This window comes from Hyperolius riggenbachi, chromosome 2 (genome assembly GCF_040937935.1).
Source record: "Hyperolius riggenbachi isolate aHypRig1 chromosome 2, aHypRig1.pri, whole genome shotgun sequence".
Lineage (NCBI taxonomy): Eukaryota > Metazoa > Chordata > Amphibia > Anura > Hyperoliidae > Hyperolius > Hyperolius riggenbachi.
In genome coordinates this window covers 20,857,362-20,877,379 of record NC_090647.1, presented here as the reverse complement: position 1 = coordinate 20,877,379, position 20,018 = coordinate 20,857,362, and the positions used below count along the sequence as shown (strand labels likewise).

The window sequence follows — 20,018 nt, the reverse complement described above, 5'->3', positions numbered from 1 at the left end:
CCCTCCCGCACCGCCTCCCCGTCTCCCTGGTAACCCGTCCCGTGACTGTGGCGGAAGCGGAAGTGCGGGCGATCAGGTGATGGAGTAGAGTTGCAGCTGAGGAGATGGGCTGCTGCTACAGCGGCGAGAGCGACACCGGCAAGGGGGTGAGAGAGGCGGAGCTGCGGCACCGGGGGGGCTCCTCCTGCCGGGCTGTCTGACACTGCTGCGCTGGGGAGGCGAGCTGTGTGGGGGGATGGGAGACGGTGTCTAGCTTATTGGGGGAGGGGGGTGTATAGAGTGTTTGCTATTTGGGGGGCAGTGATGGTATTGGGGAGGGGCTGTGAGTGGCGGTGAAGGTTGGTGGGGGAGAGAGCTGTGTGTTGGGGGGGCTGAGTATAAGTTATAGGTCAGTGAATGTTATTGGGAGAGGGTTGTGTGTGGGGGATGGGAGACGGTGTGTAGCTTATTGGGGGGACTGTGGGATGGTGGAGGTTGGTGGGGGAGAGGGCTGTGTGTGTATAGGTCAGTGAATGTTTTGGGTGAGGGCTGTGTGTGTGTATGTGCTGGGGGGGGGGGCTGTGTGTGGGGGAGACTGTATAGCTTATGGGGGGTGCAGTGATGGTCTTTGGAAGAGGTATGTGTTTGGGGGATGAGAGGCTGTGTATAGGTAAAGGGGGGGGGGACTGTATTGGATGGAGGGGGGGGTGGGGTCTTGGGAAGGGGTATGTGTTTTGGCAATTGGGAACCGTGTATAGGTTATTGGGGTGCACGTGGGGCAGGGAAGGTTGTTGGTTCAGGGCTGTGTGTGGCGGGGAAGGGGGGGGGGGGTATAGGCTATTTGGGAAACAGTGATGGAATTGGGGAGTTGCTGTGTGTTGTTTGGTCTGTCTATAGGTTATTGGGATGCATGTGGGGCAGTGAAGGTTGTGGGGCCAGGGCTGTTATTGGGGTGCACGTGGGGCAGTGAAGGTCGTTGTGGGGGAGGGGGGGCTGTGTATAGGCCATTTGGGGGACAGTGATGGTATTGGGAAGGAGTTGTGTGTTTGGGGGGGGGGGGGGTAGGGTAGGGGCTATGGTGGTATACACTGCTGTTGATTGGAATGAGGCTTTTTGTGGTGGAGTTTGAGCAGGAAGATTTTGGCAAGTTTTGTGTTGCGGAGAAGGAGGGGGGTCCTGTGGGTAAAGGGGGGTTGGGGCAGGAAATGTATTGTGGACTGGAAGTGTATTGGCCATTGGAGGGTTGTTGCTGTGGAGGGTGAGGGGACAGTAATGTGGTTGTTGGGGGAGGCTGTGTGTAGTGTGGACTGTAGAGGAGCAGTGATTTGATTTTTATTGGGACGAGGGGAATCTTTGTGTGTGATGGTAGAGCTGTGTTGCATGTTTATCAAGTCTATTGCTGGACTTTCTCACTTAGATCAGTGATTAAGTATGCTGGAACTCAATGTGTGTATGACCTACCTTGTTTTCCTTGTATTGGTGGGAAAGGATCTGCTCCTGGTTCAGGGCTTTTCAGCTGCAGATGTCTGTGCAGATAATGCCCTGGTGTGTGGGGGAGGGCTGAGGAACAGATCAGATTACCACACATCTCTGGCTGCTCTTGTGGTGGTATTGCTTAGGAAAAGTTGCAGCCCATGTTCTGCATTTTCAGCTACTGCAGCTACCAATACTGATTGCACATGTTTGTTCATGCAGATAGAATAGTCCTTTATTTCCCCATTATTTCAGTAGCTCTGCATTGTCCATTAGCTCATTTAACTCTAAAGGTTTTAGTTCTAACTGGTTGTAGCATTCCTACACTAGTTTCAGTTTTTGAGGCGTTTATTATTGTGCCCAGCAGCAGCCATGCCTATTTATTGTATTTATAAAGTGCCAACATATTACGCAGCACTGGACATTAGTTTAGGTTACAGACCATATTTAGGGGTGACATACAGCAATAAGACAATACAGAAATACATGCAAACCAGATCACACAGCACAGTATGAGTACAAGGTAATGCTTAGTTAGTCACTGGATGGGAGCATGGAGATTAGGCAAGTGGAGTTAACTCTGATCCATAAGATGGGTTCACAGTAATGCCGGCATACACTGTTAGTTTATTCTTATCAATCGAGCCGCTGATGGCTCGATTGATAAGATCCAACCATGTCCGATCACCGCTACAGTTCGAGCGGGAATCGATCCGCACGCACGTTGATGCGCCAGCATCAAGCCGCTGGCTCGATACGGCACATAAACTAACTGTGTATGCCCAGCATAATGGAGGTGCATGAACAGGTAGGAGACACAAGGATGAGCGCCCTGCCTGAAGGCTTACAATCTAGAGGGAGAGGTAGGGACACGAAAGGTAGGGGACCAGAGTTCAGCTGTGGGTTTAGAGCATCAATGAAGGGGGTTAGGCCAGAGTGAAAAGTGTGCGTTTTTTAAGGGCCCCTTTGAGGATGTTGAAGGAGGGGGCAGCACTAATGGGGGTGAGGTAGGGAGTTCTATAGTGCTGGAGCGGCTCTTGAGAAGTCCTGGAGTCGTGCATGGGACTGGATAACGTGGGGAGGCTGCTAGGTGTGTGCATGCCTAAAGTGAGAGAGATGTGAAAGCTGCCATATTTATTGTCTTGTAAAGGAATCACCAGACAAAAAACTCTTTCCCCCCCCTCCCCCGTTCTACTTACCCGGGGCTTCCTCCAGCCCCTTGCAGCCGACTTGTCCCACGCTACATCTCTGCTCGCAGCCACCGACCTGTGGTCCCCGCCGGTGCAGAGGCTGACGTCGAGGTTGTCCTTACTGCGCCTGCGCGAGTGCTGCTGTAAATCAAGCCCACGGTTTTCGCAGTGTACTGCGCAGGTGCATAACTACTGCGTCTGCGCAGTACACTGAGGACAACGTGGACTTGATTGACAGCGGCGCTCGCGCAGGCGCACTAGAAGAGTTTGCCAGCTGCGAGCAGAGATGTGGCGTCGAACATGTCGGCTGCAAGGGGCTGGAGGAAGCCCTGGGTAAGTAGTGTGGGTGGGAGGGTTTTTGCCTGATGATTCCTTTAAACAATGCCAGTTGCCTGGCTATCCTGATCTTCTGGCACCAGTAGTATATATTTTGTCTTGTCACATACTCCTTTGTCTATGTATGTATCATGTAGTGCATGTATCATAGTCTAGGGCCAATATATGTATGTTTTTGGGATGTGGAGGAAATCAGAGTGCCCGGAGGAAACCCACACTGACACAGGGAGACCGTACAAACTCCTTGCAGATAGTGCCCTGGGTGGGATATGAACTGTGTACAAAGCACTGCAAGGCAAGAGTGCTACCCACTATGCCGCTGTGCTGCTGGATAATCCAGTCAGAGCACCTGATTTGCGTGCTTGTTCACAATCTATTATTTATTATTTTTTTTTATATAGCGCCAACATATTCCGCAGCGCTTTCCATGTGTGATAGCTTTTGTTTTGAACTGGCTCTTGTACACATTTTTCTGTAGTGTGAAAAGAACATTTCTTGTTCTGCCACTTCCTGAACTTGCATCAGACCCGGGATTGTTCGCCTGCTGCTGGCCTTGTTGCTGATTCCAAGCTTTGAATATTAAATATTAGTGCGCTCATTATCAGTGACTTAATCTGTGAGCCAACAGGCAGCCCCTGTCTGCGCCCTGTATAGAAGACCCAATAAGCAGAAAGATGGTTACACTAATGCTGGGCATACACGGCTGCTGGGAGGATTATCAATCGATTGATAATATCCGCCGTGTCCGATACCCCGCCGGATCGATAGTGTGCTCGATACCGGCGGGGAGAACAATAGAAGAAACGAGCGGCTGATTAGCAGCCGCCCGCGCGGACGAGCGGGGGTGCGCCGGCATCGAGCCAGCGGCTCGATCCGCCGCATAATCGCAGCCCTGTATGCCCGGCATAACCTGTATTACCGTAGCTTAAAGAGGAACTCCAGTGAAAATAATGTAATAAAAAGTTTCATTTTTACAATAATGTATAAACTAGCAGACCCAAAACGGGCTGTAGGTCTGTGTTTCTCGCCGCCGCATGTTACTGTGCACGCGCACACACGGCTACCCGCCCAGCTCCCTGGCCCCATCCTCCTGTCTCTGTGATGCTGGGTCCGTGCTGCACACATGCGCAGTAGCAAAAAGCACGGCCCTAGCTACACAGGGACACAGGGGTTTTGTTAGAGTATGATTTAGTCAGTGTTGGCCCATTGTAAAATCTTTCCTCTCCCCGATTTACATTCTGACAGGTGATGTCACTGGAAGGAGATGCTGCTTGCTTTTTTGGCAGTTGGAATCAGCTGTAAACAGCTGTTATTTCCCACAATGCAACAAGGCTCGCACAGTGTGATGTCAGAACCATGGTCCTGACATCACATTGTGGGAAGGTTTCACCACAATATCAGCCATACAGTGCCCCCTGATGGTCCATTTGTGAAAAGGAATAGATTTCTCATGGGAATGGGGATATCAGCTACTGATTGGGATGAAGTTCAATTCTTGGTTACGGTTTTTCTTTAAGACCTCATTCACACAATAGGCTTTGCCCTACAGATTTCAGCAACACGTATGGTGTGCAATATAAAAGAATATCTAAAGTGCATAGACTGCAGTGTCTGATGCTCTCGCTTTACATGCGACTCTGTGATGTGATATCGCACTGCTGCTTGCATTTTTTTTTTCTTGCAAAACACAGTGCTGACCCATTCACTGTAGCAGCAACCCAACGCAGATGGTGTGCATTGTGTTCCGAACACACGGCCTTCTGCATTTATTAATGTGATTAATCTGTGATTGTGTGCAGTCTTAAAGAGAAACTCAGACCAAGAATTGAACTTTATCCCAATCAGTATCTTATCCCCCTTTTTACATGTGAAATCTATTCCTTTTCACAAACAGACCATCAGGGGGCGCTGTATGACTGATATTGTGGTGAAACCCCTCCCACAAGCAACTCTGAGGACCGTGGTACTCCTAGCAGTTTCCTGTCTGTGAACCTTGTTGCATTGTGGGAAATGGCTGTTTACAGCTGTTTCCAACTGCCAAAAAAAGCATGCAGCACCTACATCACCTGCCAGCAGTAAAAATGTCACCATGTAATTTCAGAATGTAAATCAGGGAGAGGAAAGATTGTACAATGGGCAAACACTGACTAAATCATTTATACATAATTATTGTAAAAATGAAGCACTTTTTTTAACCACTTCAGCCTTCAGTCGTTTTCACTTTATGCATCCGAGCAATGTTCCCCTCCCATTCATTAGCCTATAACTTTATCACTACTTATCAGAATGAACTGATCTATATCTTGTTTTTTCTGCCACCAATTAGGCTTTCTTTGGGGGGTACATTTTGCTAAGAGCCACTTTACTGTAAATGCATTTTAACAGGAAGAATAAGAGAAAAACGGAAAAAATTCATCATTTCTCAGTTTTCAGCCATTATAGTTTTAAAATAATACATGCCTCCATAATTAAAACTCACGTATTGTATTTGCCCATATGTCCCGGTTATTACACCGTTAAAATTATGTCCCTATCACAATGTATGGCGACAATATTTTATTTGGAAATAAAAGTGCATTTTTTTCCGTTTTGCATCAATCACTATTTACAAGTTTAAAATAAAAAAAGTATAGAAATATTTCATCTTTACATTGATATTTAAAAAGTTTAGAGCCTTAGGTAAATATTTACATGTTTTTTTTTTAATTATTGTAATTTTTTTTTTTTTTTTTTTTTTTTTATATTAAACATTTTATTTGGGTATTTATTGGGAGGGTGGGCTGTAAACAGAACTTTTATAATGTAAATGTGTGTTCAGGTTTTTTTTTTTTTACTTTTAGTTGTAGTTTTACTTTTTGGCCACAAGATGGCGGCCATGAGTTTGTTTACATGACGTCACTCTAAGCGTAACATACGCTTAGAGAGACGCATGGGGGGACGCAACAGCCAGAAAAAGCGGAGCTTCTGAGAGAAGCTGTCGCTTTTTCTGCGGGGGAGAGGAATCAGTGATTGGGCACCATAGCGTGATTCACTGATTCGTGGGCTAACGATCTGCGGTCGGGAGCGCGCGGACGCGCACATGGCCTCCTGGGCGTAGCTAGTACGTCCAGGAGGCCAAAGTAGTTAATGACATTATTTTCACTTGAGTTCCTCTTTAAGGCCTAGTCCACACTAGGTCCAGAAACGTATCCATGGCTCCATTTTTCAGCCCTGATGAAAAACGGAGCCCCGGATACTAATGTTAAAAATAGCAGCCATCATCGCCCAAAAAAAAAACGGATCCGTCTGCGTTTGCAGGGACACGTTTTCAAAACCTGAACGGAAGGTCCGGAATTGCTGCATTTTTATGGACCACGGATACACGGATGGGTAGTGAAAAGCAATAGGAAAACGCAACTCCTTCTCCACAGGCAAAATAGCACCAAAAACGGATAGCCTGAACTTCCTTCTCTTCCCAAAAACTCCTCCCACTACCTTCCTAATGGCCAAATTCCCATAGAGGCGTTTTCTGTCCGTTTTTTTGGGTAATAAACTGAACGGAAAATGATGCAAAACTGATGCTCTTTTTTGGAAACGGATCAGTTTGCGGTCTAGTGGTACTTCCCCTGATCTTCCCCTGATCCCGGACTGCAGCGTCCGTCCTGCAACCGTGCCTAGTGTGGACCTAGCCTAATACAGTGCAGTATTCTTTCTTTATGTCTGAGTTGCAATATTCAGCTTTTTCCCCATTGTGTTCCTGTAGGATCAGAGCGAACGGGAACAGCTGCTGCCCCCCAATCAAGCACTCCCAAACCGGACGCCAAATGGATCCGAAGCAAACTCCAACAATAACCCGGCCGCCCGGACAGACGAGCAGGCGCTGCTCTCGCGGATCCTGACATGGACGGCTCAGTAAGTGAGATGGGGGGGGGGGGGGGTCATGTTCATATGTATCTGAGAGAAGCCCTTCTGTATCAACACTTGTAGTTTGCCCACCAAACTAGGGGTGCGTACACACAACCAACTTTGATTGGCCAATATTACCACTTCCATGTATTATGAGAGCTTATCTACGCAATCTGTTTATCAAAATCCATTAGTGCTCATGCAGTTTGGAAGCGGTAAAGCTGGGCAATCCTGAGCCAATTAAATTTGGATGTGTATATGCACCCTAAGCCTTCCTGAAGCATTTAGTGACCCCTCTGCGTCGCGCACGAGCAGTTCTGGTTTACTGCGAAGGCCCAGTATGGCCAGAAGGACGTGGGAATCGTCTGCAGGAGTCTCGTTTGCACTTTGATTAACTTTGGGAGACTACGGCCTACTAGCCCCTCCCCATCTGTATGCAGTCCACCATCTTGGTTCTCCTTGCTGAAGCTTGAATCAGGCATAGTGTGGCCTCGGCTGCTGCAGTGCATGCTGGGGCATGTAGTCAATGTGATCATATCTCCTGGCCAGGAGGTTTTGCTTTATTTTTTTAAGGGGAACTGAAGTAAGAGGTATATGGAGGCTGCCATATTTATTTCCTTTTAATCAATACCAGTTGCCTGGCAGCCCTGCTGGTCGATTTCTCTGCAGTAGTATCTGAATCACACACCAGAAACAAGCATGCAGCTAGTCTTGTCAGATCTGACCATAATGTCAGAAACACCTGATCTGCTGCATGCTTGTTCAGGGGCTATATGGCTAATAGTATAAGAGGCAGAGGATCAGCAGGGCTGCCAGGCAACTGGTATTGCTTAAAAGGAAATAAACATGGAAGCCTCCATATACCTCTCTTCAGTTGTCCTTTAATGGTACCTGAAGAGAATCTCTCTGGTCAAAAATTGAATAACTAAGAAGAGGGAAGCCTCTGGATCCTAACGAGGCTTCCTTCGCAGTCCTCAGTTCCCCGATGCCTTGGCCATATATGACTCTATTTTGAATGTTTTTGTCTCTCTGCAGGAACATCATAGATGTGTCCGCTGTGGAGTCTACGGGGATGGAGCAGCATGAATGTATGGACAGGGCCAGGCAGTACAGGTAAGTCTTATGGAAACAGTGTAGTTCACTGGTGGGTTCCTTTTATTGCTGTTATCTCCATTTCATCCAGCTTCTGTCTGTGGAGGCGGAGGAGTTGAAATGAGGCTCGTGGTGGGAGTGGCTGCCAATGATGAGCAGAAAGAGGATGGGGGATAGGATTATTTCTCAGTATGGATGGAGCTTGAAATTGGGACAATTAAAATCAACAGCAATCGCATTTGATTGGTCCTATGCCAAGCTGGATGAAATCTGTTTACAAGGCAGAATTGTTAGCCTATCGCTGACCGATTCTAAGCGTTTTATACAGCAGTGGCAGCGTCCCCAGATTCCCTACCTATGTGCCAGGTTTACTTTGCTACACACGACATTTTCCTCATCAGTCTGATCTCTTAAAGGACAGCTGAAGTGAGAGGGATATGCAGGCTGCCATATTCATTTCCTTCTAAACAATACCAGTTGCCTGGCAGCCCTGCTGGTCTATTTGGCTGCAGTAGTGTCTGAATCACACCAGAAACAAGCATGCAGCTAATCTTGTCAGATCTGACCATAATGTCAGAACCCCGTGATCTGCTGCTTGTTCAGGGGCTATGGCTGAAAGTGTTAGAGGACAACTGTAACAAGAGGGATATGGAGGCTGCCATATTTATTTCCTTTTAAAGTGAACCTGAACTCAGAACTTCCTCTCTGCTCTAAAGATGCACAAGAGCATAATAACCTTTAAAGTAAACCATTTCTTTGTTGCAGCTGATACAAATCCTTAAATATGCACTGTTTCTACTTCTTTAATGGCAGCATATTGTTAACATCCCGTGCTTTCAAATAAGCTTATCTGACATGGCAGTCAGCAGGCACAGGGGAGAGATCAAATAACAACTTGTGATTAGAACAGGATGCACTCTCTAAATACCTACAGGGTGGATTTCTGTGTGTTCCTTCTGTCCTGTGCAAGAGTCCAGGTCCACTTTAACCACTTGAGGACCCACCCTTTACCCCCCCTTAACGACCAGCGCTGTTGTAGCTGATCTGTGCTGGGTGGGCTCTGCAGCCCCCAGCACAGATCAGCGTGCAGGCAGAGCGACCAGATCGCCCCCCTTTTTTCCCCACTAGGGGGATGATGTGCTGGGGGGGTCTGATCGCTCCTGCCTGCGGGTGTTGCGGGGGGGGGGCACCTCAAAGCCCCCCTCCGCGGTGAAATCCCCCCCCCCTCCCTCTCCTACCTGGCCCCCTGGTGTTCCGGGCTGCACAGGACGCTATCCGTCCTGTGCAGCCAGTGACGGGACGTCCCCTGTCAAATGGCGGCGATCCCCGGCCGCTGATTGGCCGGGGATCGCCGATCTGCCTTACGGCGCTGCTGCGCAGCAGCGCCGTACAAATGTAAACAAAGCGGATTATTTCCGCTTGTGTGTACATTTAGCCTGCGAGCCGCCATCGGCGGCCCGCAGGCTATTCACGGAGCCCCCCGCCGTGAATTGACAGGAAGCAGCCGATCGCACGAGCGGCTGCTTCCTGATTAATCAGCCTGCAGCTGGCGACGCAATACTGCGTCGCTGGTCCTGCAGCTGCCACTTTGCCGACGCGCGTTATGAGTGCGCGGTCGGCAAGTGGTTAAGCATTACCAGTTGCCGGGCTGTCCTGCTGATCCTCTGCCTCTAATACTTTCAGCCACAGCCCCTGAACAAGCATGCAGCAGATCAGGTGTCTCGAACATTGTCAGATCTGACAAGATTAGCTGCATGCTTGTTTCTGTGTGATTCAGACACTACTGCAGCCAAATAGACCAGCAGGGCTGCCAGGCAACTGGTATTGTTTAAAAAGAATCACATATGGCAGCTAGGGTTGCCGCGATATACCGGTATGACGGTATATCACGGTTTCAATGTGCATGGTAATCGTACCATGCACATTCACGAAATACCGGTTTTTTCCACTTCCGCTGCGCTCTTCGTTTGCCGCCAAGTGCCCGGCTGTCTCTGCACACGAGATATCGCACTTCCCGGCAGCAAGTTCGTGCACTCATTGGCTCAGCGCATGGTAAGAGGCGTGACCATAGCGCTTGCCGGCAACTGCAGACAGTGCAGAGGCTCATGGCTGTCTGAGCTGTGTAGAGACGTGATATGCAGAGACTGTGCACAAACACTGACCAGCTGAGCAGGAATGTTAATTAGTTTATATGGAATTCAGCGCTTGAAGCGGGGACCAGGGACGGAGCAGTGCGGCAGGCTGTGATTGATCGCACAGTGAAGAAACACGTGCTGGAGTCCTACATGGAGCTGAGAGCGGGACGGAGCAGTGTGGTGAGCTTTGATTGATAGCACAGTGAAGAAACACGTGCTGGAGTCCTACGGGGAGCTGATAGTGGGACTGAGCAGTGTGGTGAGCTGTGATTTTACAGCATAGTGGAGGGTCGCATGCAGGTCATGGAGAGGGATGGAATACGGTCTGTGGAGTCAGCTGCAGTGTAAACTGCAGACATAATGTAGTGAGAGCCAGTGGAAGCACTTAGCTCTCTTTATTGTTCTTATATATTGTTCTATATGTGTGCTTGTGAGGGGAGAGTCCTGGGTCTCTCTCTAGGTATATAGATTTTTTTTTTTCCTCTCCTACCATAGTCTGAGATCCCCTGTCCACCATTACCTCCCCATCAGCATCACACAGTGTGAGACCCCCTCCCCATATCACCCAAAAGGAAGATGCTACCTTGTCCATTAGCAGCAGCCAGTGTTTACCCCCAGTCCACTAGCATCACACAGTGTGAGGCATCTAGTAAGAACCCCCTTACCCACATCAACAGCTCCCAGGGTGAGAACTCCCTCCCCACCTTATAGCTTTCAGTGGCACTACATTCCCATCCAGCAGCACTCAGCGCAATGTTCTCCCATACCCAGTTTACCGAAACCCCCCACATGACGTGATCATCTACACACACCCTAGAACTGCACCCTGTATGTACTTAACCTGCCCTCTCATCTGACTGAGCACAGCAGAACATAATTTGATCTCTCCTGTGTCATTTGTGACCTGACTGACTGATGGAAGGAGAACAGATTTCTGCACCCTGACCCTGCATGTATTTAAAGAGAACCCGAGGCGGCATTTTCAAATCTTAATAGGACACAGACTTGTCCTGTATGTCTGTGTCATTGTGCTGCAGCCGATTCCCCCCCCCCCCCCAACCGCGCTCTGCTATCCCCCCAGCAAAATACCACCAGGCTAACGACAATCTGCTTGTCGCTAGCCTTCTATTTACCTGCGGCTTTTCAATCCATCAACAGGCTCCCCCCGCCGCTAGCTTCCTCCCGGAGGGGCAAGCAGCTGCAGCACAATGACACAGAGGCAGGTTACTGTGCACAGGACATGCCTCTGTGTCTTATTAAGATTTAAAAATGGCGCCTCGGGTTGTCTTTAAAGAGTTTTAGAGCCTGTCTAATGCCCTGTCATCTGTGACAAAGCACAGCACACATTGTAATTTAATCTCTCCCCTGTGTCCGCTGACTGCCGCCTCAGATAAGCTAATTTTGAAAGTACACCAACTGAGCACATGTTGTAATTTGATCTCTCCGCGTGTCACCTGTGACCTGACTGCCACCACGGCAGATAAGCTAATTTTTAAAGAGAACCTGTTGCACTGCAGATAGCTGAAGATTTTCAGCCACAGATCATGCAAGCTCAGGCAGCAGAGATGTATGCAGCTGTACCTGAGCCTGTACTAGCTGAGTGAAGCAGGGGAAATATGCAGGATGCTGATGTGATGCTTTTTATAAGGGTGATTGCAATGAGAATAATTGTGTAATACCGTATACCGTGATACCGTCATACCGCGGTATTTTTTTTGACGGTTATCATACCGTGAATTTTCATACCGTTGCAACCCTAATGGCAGCCTCCATATTCCTCTCACCTCGGTTCACTTCCAGACCTCATGTATCCTAATAGGACAAAATAGACTCGGCGTTAAGCCTGTATGTATTGCAACTTAATTTACAAGTCATTTATAAGTTTCCAATTTCTTTCCAATGATAAATGCTTATAATTTACATACATACTCATGATCGCTTTCACAATTTACCTTGTTTAGTTGGGTTTTAATATCCACCCCCCTCCTTTACTTGTCAGTTAGGCTGTCTTTACTTGCTGTAGTGACTGTTGGTATGTCAGTTGGGGTCTGTTTCCTTTACACGCAGATTGAATGCAGAAAAACTGACTCCAATGAATGCCTATGGAAAAATCTGCATCAGAAAAATCACGTTTAGTGGAAACCGATCCATAGGCTTTCATTGGAGTCAGTTTTGAGCGGTGCGATGTGGCTACATATCCGCACCGCAGGTGTGCTGAAACACACGCACAGCAATGGAAGAGTTTTCACTGCGTGCATGTTGTGCGGAGCGATCTGCACCCATCTCCTCCATTGGCATCCGCATCGGGAGATGCGGAAGTGATGCGATGCTGCTAAGTAGCCGCATTCGCATCACTTTGTAGTGGAAACAGGCCCTTGGGGCCCTTTTCCACTACAGCGTTTGCGATTGCTTAATCGCCAAACCGCTAGTGATTTTAAAATCGCTACGGTTTGCTTTTCAACATAGGAATAGCGGTAGGTAATTTCCAATACCGCGATTCGTTTTTTACTTGATCGCGCCGCGTAACGATTTTTGCAGTGATTTAGCTATGCAGTGCATAGCAAAATCGCGATCGCAAACGTCGGGAAATCGCCGGGAATTTTTTTCTTTTGCTCAATCGCAATCGCTAGCGTTCAGCGCGATTGCTAGTGGAAAAGGGCCCTTAGACTGTCTTTACTTCAGTGACTGTTTGGTTTGTCAGTTAGGCTGTCTTTACTTGATTGTACTAAAGAGGAACTGTCACGAAAATCCTTAAAATGTAAAACACATACAAATAGGAAGTACATTTCTCCCGGAGTAAAATGAGCCATAAATTACTTCTCTCCTATGTTGCTGTCATTTACAGTAAGTAGTAGAAATCTGACATTACCGACAGATGTGGACTAGCCTATCTTTTCATAAGGGGGTTCACAGGGTTTTCTTTATTTTAAAAAGCACTTAGTGAATGGCAGTTGCTCTGTACAACTGCCAAAATAGTGTGCAGGGAGACTGGCCAGCATCTTTGTATTAATAATTTTCAGGGAATGTCTTTTTAAAGAGTAAGGGCCATGCTGAGAATCCCATATGAAGAGATGGACTAGCCCAAAACATGTCGGTAATGTCAGATTTCTACTGCCTACTGCAAGTGACAGCAACATAGGAGAAAAGTAAATTATGACTCATATTACTCTCGGAGAAATGTACTTCTTATTTGTATGTGTCTTAAATTTTAAGATTTTCGCGACAGTTCCTCTTAAGTACTATACTGTATATTTGTACTTTTTGTTCCATTTTTGTTTTTTTAACCTTGTTGTCTGTTATCCCGAGCTCAGCTCGGGGTAACCTGCGCAGAAGGATTTCTCCGGCCCCGCTGGGCCGATTTTAAAACATTTTTTATTTTTTTTTACTGCACGCAGCTAGCACTTTGCTAGCTGGGTGCATATTCCGATTCGCCGCTACCCGCCGCGCCGCTCGCCCTGGGCTCGCTACATGATTTAAATTTTTTTTTAAAAAGTGCTGCGCTGCCCCCTTGCCGTCAGAATTGGAACGGCAAGGGGGTTAAAAACAAACCCTTTAATATAATTTTACCTGTTAAATAAAGGTTTCCTTCACTATCCGCTCCTGTTTGGTAACCTGTTTGTGTGTTTTTTGTGTCTTCTGCAGCAGCCGGCTAGCCAAGCTCAGTAATAACCTTACGCATTGGAAGAAGCTGCCCCCTCTTCCATCCCTCACCTCCCAGCCACACCAAATACTGGCCAGTGAGCCCGTACCCTATGCAGATATACAGCAGGTGAGTCGCTGGGGGGCAGTGTAAGACGATAACAGAGGACTTCTGCTTTCAGTTTCTATATTTTCTGCTAGCAGAGAGACATCAAAGCATTCCAAGAATTTACAGCACAAGAAATACTGCCAGTTGAGGCCAAAAGCAGGGCAGCATCTCAAAACGAGTTAATTCCTTTGAAGCCGCTAATGGGTTAACAAGTTGTGAGCATGCTAGCGTAGTAGCACGGAGCCCCTTGTGCATGAGCGTCTCTGGTTTACCGCGCAGGTGCCGTGCGTCCGCTCTCGCGTCTGAAAAGGAGCATAGACACAATGTTATGACAGACCAGCCCTTTTCGGGGGGGGGCTGTGCTCCGGGACTGGGGATCTGAGGACGGCGTGGGAAGCCGGGATACAGGATACAGAGGCTTTCCTCTTATGTTAGTGTCTTTTCAGAATCAGAATACTTTATTTCGCCAAGCATGACAGTCATGCCCGGAATTGGGTTTGGCACATACAAAGCTCAGCAACTGCAAAGCACGGCAATAAAGCAATATACAGAACCATACAGCATCATACAGCATAGTACTTATCCGTACCCAAGGTTTACCTCAGATACACTTTAAAAAGGCACCACAACAACACATAATAGAATGTAATGAATTATTCAATATACCTAATTTAATGTTAATTTTCCTGGTTTCACTATCAAACACTTATATCTGTATTTCGGTATGTAAACCCACCCTCCCAGTGACGCTTAGCCTAGACTATTTAGTTATGTGGCCTTCTGCCCCATTGCATTCTGGTAGACCAGGGGTTGTTTCTGCTTACTTAAAGGGACTCAGCTGAAAAATTAAAAATTTTATACATACCTGGGGCTTCCTCCAGCCCCATCCGCTCAGATCGCTCCCACGTCGCCGTCCTCCGCTGTGTGCAGCTACGAGAACCGGGTCCCGTCACTGACGTCAGTCGCAGGAGAAATGCACCCTACGTATCTCTCCAGCAGCTGCGGGAGAGATATGCAAACGCTCCGACTAACGGAAGTGCGGGGACCCGGTTCCCGAAGCGGAGGACGGCAGCATGGGAGCAATCGGAGCGTAAGGGGCTGGAGGAAGCCCCAGGTATGTATACAATCTTTTTACTTTTTCAGCTGTTGTACACTCTAAGCCTGAGTTCTTAGTTTACATTTTGGCTACACTCCTGGATGCTCTAGCCATCCACCACAACTACACAACCTTTTCAGTGGCCACCATACTGTGTGTGTATTTCGAGCCCTGTCATCTTTAGCGGATTTTTATCAGCTATATAAAAAAAAAAGTTATGTTTTAATTTCCATGTGCTTTACACAAGAATCTAACATGGCAGATTCATCAAAGGACTTACGAGGTCAAAAATGGAAATTCTGATCTTTACCTGTTTAATATTTGATTCCATAGGGGAGTTCCACCGCGCCCTCCGTTCTAATCCGCCTCAAAAGTATCCTTTTTTATTCCCCCCAAGCTGCGACCTGACCCCACAGCACGGGCCGTCTCCTATGCCACATTCAAGATGGCCGCCACAAAGATCTGCGGCTGCGCAGTACACATGGCGGAGAGTGCGGCTGCGCAGCTCTCCGCCCTCACTGTGAGCGCGCCCGCTGTCACACTAGGAAGCTGACAGCGAGTACGCGCTGGGCGAGGGCGGAGAGCTGCGCAGCCGCACTCTCCGCCATGCGTACTGCGCAGCCACGGATCTTTGCGGCGCCCATCTTGAATGTGGCATAGGAGATGACCCGTGCTGTGGGGTCAGGTCGCAGCCCGGGGGGGGGGGGGAATAAAAAGGATACTTTTTGAGGCGGATTAGAACGGAGGGCGCGGTGGAACTCCCCTATGGAATCAAATATTAAACAGGTAAAGATCAAAATTTCCATTTTTGACCTCGTAAGTCCTTTAACAGCAACAAATGAGCACAGGAAGCCGTGCGCTACACTTTTGTCCCTCCTCCCCTCTCCATAGCAGCAGCAGTCCTGGCCCTGGGTCTAACTGAGGGATGTATCTGTGTATTACTCCTGCTTGGAACAGTCTCCCTAAGGAGCTGGTCCCAATCATTACAGGCAACAAGTGTGTGTGTGTGTATGTACAGCGTGTGTGTACACATCTGAGAGCAGGGAACTCCTAAAACTCAATAGTGCAAGATTTAAAGAACTGATGTCATTCATGTGACACAGTCAAAACAGTCAATCATTTAAAGGGCACTGAGTTTCATAGTGTTTAGCTGGGGGGAGGGGGAGAAGATGGGCCTCACTACTTACCTACAGGGTGCTGTTTTGTATTTTGTAGTTCCTAGCAGTGTGTCTCAATGAATGCCGGGAGATGTAGTCTGTGGATGCGAGAACTTCTCTGTACTCTCATCTACGGACTACAACTCCCGGCATGCATTGCAGCACAAGAGAGGAGACACAGTGAGGAACTACACTATGTGACATGTGTCCGGTCCAATGAGCAGATGGCGTATCCCGTATGAGCGGGGGACCAGAGGAGGTAAATAGGCTCACCCCAAATGGGGGAGATTCATTGTAAGGAAAAAAAAGTAATGTTGCTCGGTGCCCTTTAAAGGTGGTTTTTAAGCCTGGTGCACACATACGATTTTGATTGACCAATCGTCTAATTTTACCACTTTCATGTAGTATGAGAGTTTACCTGCACAGTCTGTTCATAGTATTATAAATCTGTTGCTCCTCATACTAAATGGAAGTGGTCAAATCGGTCATTGGCCAAGTAAAATTGGATGTGTGTTTCAGGGGAGCTAGGAACTATAAGAAAAAGCCCTTCAGGAGTAGGGATGGTCAGGGAGATGCACAGACTGCTTCTTTTAGTCTGAGTTCCCTGGTTGGACTGACCCTCACAAGTTTGGTTTGTTTTCTGTATCTCTGGCTAATTTCCTGATTATTATTTTTTCTTTCTTGCAGGTTTCAAAGATAGCAGCCTATGCCTTCAGTGCGATCTCACAGATCCGTGTGGACGCCAAGGAGGATCTGGTTGTGCAGTTCGGGATTCCATAATCCGGCCTCGGTCTTCCTCCTCTCAGCAGCCTCTCCTCTTGGTCACTCTGTCCCCACACCCCTCCATATTCACGGCACAGGCTCTCTGTCGCCCCCTCCTGTCCGGGACAGCAGACCTCTCGCTCACACTGGCCGGTTTTAACTTTAGACGTTTACCCAGCAGAGATTCTTTACAAAGCGCAAAGATTTCTGCATTATTTACACCAAACTCCACGCCACTACATGTCTGCTTTCCATTCCCTGTAAATCCGAGAGGATGAGCTGGTTTTGGTTCAGATTCTGGTAGCACAAGATGGCTGCGAGTACTTTGGTTATACACGTTTGTTATGACTGCATTCATGGAACCCCTCTAAGTAATCTGAGCCTTTGTTTTGCTCCGCCTCCTCCTGGTTACTGCAAACCAATAAGAGCAACTCAACTGCCAGCAACAGTGACTGGCTTGTGGTGGCAGGAAGAGGCGTGGCAAAGGTGACACCGGGGTAAGTTGAGGCTTTAAGATTCTGTTTGTTGTGGCTTAGTTGTGTCCGGAGTCTCACCCCGCTTGTTCCCGCGTAGTCAGACACGGCCTGGAAACGGGCGGGGATGGGGCGGCTTCTTGTGACATGATACTGTCGGTGCAGAATAATCTAGGTCATTTCGCAATAACCAGCTGTTTGTCCATAATCTCATTCTTCGCTTTACTGTGCACTGACGTGGGTTCATCAATGGATCGCACAAACCTTTCAACTCTTGTTGAATCATATCGTCCCCCAAAGAGGGCAGAGAGGGGGGTCGCTGGAGGAGCTGGGGATCAGTATTCCGATCTCCGCTCCAACCTATAGTGATTCTTTTCAGCGTAAATGTAAAAGATTATTCTTCCTGTTCCAAACATAAGTTTATCTTAACACAGGAAGGGAAGGCAAAATCTATAGAGACATCGTCAATAAAGGAAAATGTGTTTTTCTTTCTCGACTGGGGAAGGATTAAAAACTACGGTCTTTTTTTTAACTGTGGTTTATTTCTGTTTTGGAGTAAAGAGGAGCAAATAAATTATTTAGCATACAAAAAAGTCAGCAAGGGAAGGAGCCAGTCAGAGCCAGGAGCTGCCAAGTGGTTGATCAGCAGCTGGAGGCTTTTGATTGGCCAATTCCCTCTCTGGGTGAGTGGAGACTCGCATGTTGAGAGAATTTTTTGCTCCTCGTTGTTCACTTCCTGTCTGAATCTGTGATCCTTACTGGGTGAGGAAGTATGGGCATTATCTCCCACAGGGACACAGACAGGAGTTAAAACCTGACTAAAGCCTGAATCCTTCACCACTCTAAGGGTGGCCATACATGGTACAATTTTTCATTTTTTTCAATTAGATAATTTAGTTTGATTATTCTGTTAGATCGAATATAAAGATTTTTCCAGCATGTCCAATCTGATTTTTCTCAAACTGGATAATCGTTCGAATTTCTTGATCGAATGAAAGTTGAAAATATTTTTTTTCGATCATTTAGATTGAATAAACGGGATAATCGACCGTTTTTATTGTACCGTGTATGGCCACTCTAAGCAACACTGATAAAGAAAGCTTGGTTGAGTGGAGCTTTGAAGCAGAGCTGCCATTAGAGGGTAATTGGGGCGGCCATCTTGAACTGCATGAGTGCTGCTTTCCTGGGTGGTGTTCTGGTGACTTGGGAATAACTGGGTCACTCTCGTGGAAGTACGCAGGTCAGGAAAGACAGAACACCAGATCTGTATACTTTTTAGTGATCCAGAAAGTCTTGTAGCCAGACAGCCAGGAAACCAGCATGTTTTAGAAAGCGGGTAAGATGGCGGGTAAGATGGCCGCTCCCAGAGCCCTCTGTTAGGTGCACCTTAAAGTGGACGTGTGTATTCTTCCTTGGTGACAGCCTATCCATTCACCAGGAATAGGCTGTTTCATTGAGTATTGATAGGCTCACAAGCCGGACGAGGTCACACGGCCATTTCGAGTCCCTCCCCTCCGAGGGTCCCCCTCTACATATTTTCTGATAAAAACTTTTAGGACGTTTCGTGTTTGAGTAACTTTTGCCAAGTTTAATTAAGAGTGAATGAAGTTAAATATATTTTTGTTTCCTTTTTATAAATAAGAGAAATAATTGATGCAATCGGCGTACGATGACGAAGATTGGATCTTTGAGTTGACACCTCCCCCTTTTTTCTGTTTTACCCTTTTTATTAATTCCGGGCACTAAAGATTAAATTTATTCCTCAGTGATTTCACCAGCTCTGGCCTGTGTGTTTATTTGTGATGTTTTGTGACCTTTATTTTCTACTTCATAAAATCTGACTTTTTTTTTTCTTTTAATTACACTAAATTGTGTAAAGGGGTGATTTGTGTTTTTTTTTTTTTGTTTTGTCTTGCTTTGTTTTTGTGTGTTTTTTGCAATCAGTCTGTCCTTTGCCATAACATAATTACTCTAAAGGCTCATACACACATCAGACTATAGTCTTTGGAAAATGAAAGATCACAGACCAATCTTGCCCCATTCCATGTAGTATGAGAGCCATACTCTACACAGTCTTTTCTATGGAGCTGCACTCCACATCAGACAGAAATCTTACCCCCTTCCATATAGTATGAGAGCCACACCTACACAGTCTATTCTATGGAGCTGAACTCCCCATCAGACAGAAATCTTACCCCCTTCCATGTAGTATGAGAGCCACACCTACACAGTCTATTCTATGGAGCTGCACTCCCCATCAGACAGAAATCTTACCACCCTTCATGTAGTATGAGAGCCATACCTACACAGTCTATTCTATGGAGCTGCACTCCCCATCAGACAGAAATCTTACCCCCTTCCATGTAGTATGAGAGCCACACCTACACAGTCTATTCTATGGAGCTGCACTCCCCATCAGACAGAAATCTTACCCCCTTCCATGTAGTATGAGAGCCATACTCTACACAGTCTTTTCTATGGAGCTGAACTCCACATCAGAAAAAAATCTTGGCAAGATGCTGCACACACAGATGCTGTACAGACACAAAAGATCAGTATCTGCAAAAGATCTGTTCTTGCCAAAAATCCTTTCCTGCAAATTGCAATGATAGTCTATGAGATCTGCAGATCATCATACACACATGATTTAACTGACATTCATCTGCAGATCAAGCAATCATCTGCAGATCTG

The 20,018-nt window shown here is 47.1% G+C and overlaps 1 protein-coding gene across 1 annotated transcript; it reads left to right on the top strand.

Moving 5' to 3' along the window:
* Positions 1-37: 37 nt before the first annotated feature.
* On the top strand, positions 38-19,100 carry LAMTOR1 (late endosomal/lysosomal adaptor, MAPK and MTOR activator 1). Its single transcript, XM_068266557.1, has 5 exons — positions 38-146; positions 6,721-6,869; positions 7,899-7,976; positions 13,733-13,859; positions 16,779-19,100. The coding sequence occupies exons 1-5, from the start codon at positions 105-107 to the stop codon at positions 16,869-16,871; spliced, it is 489 nt and encodes a 162-aa protein (XP_068122658.1). The 5' UTR covers positions 38-104; the 3' UTR covers positions 16,872-19,100.
* The last annotated feature ends 918 nt before the right edge of the window (positions 19,101-20,018 follow it).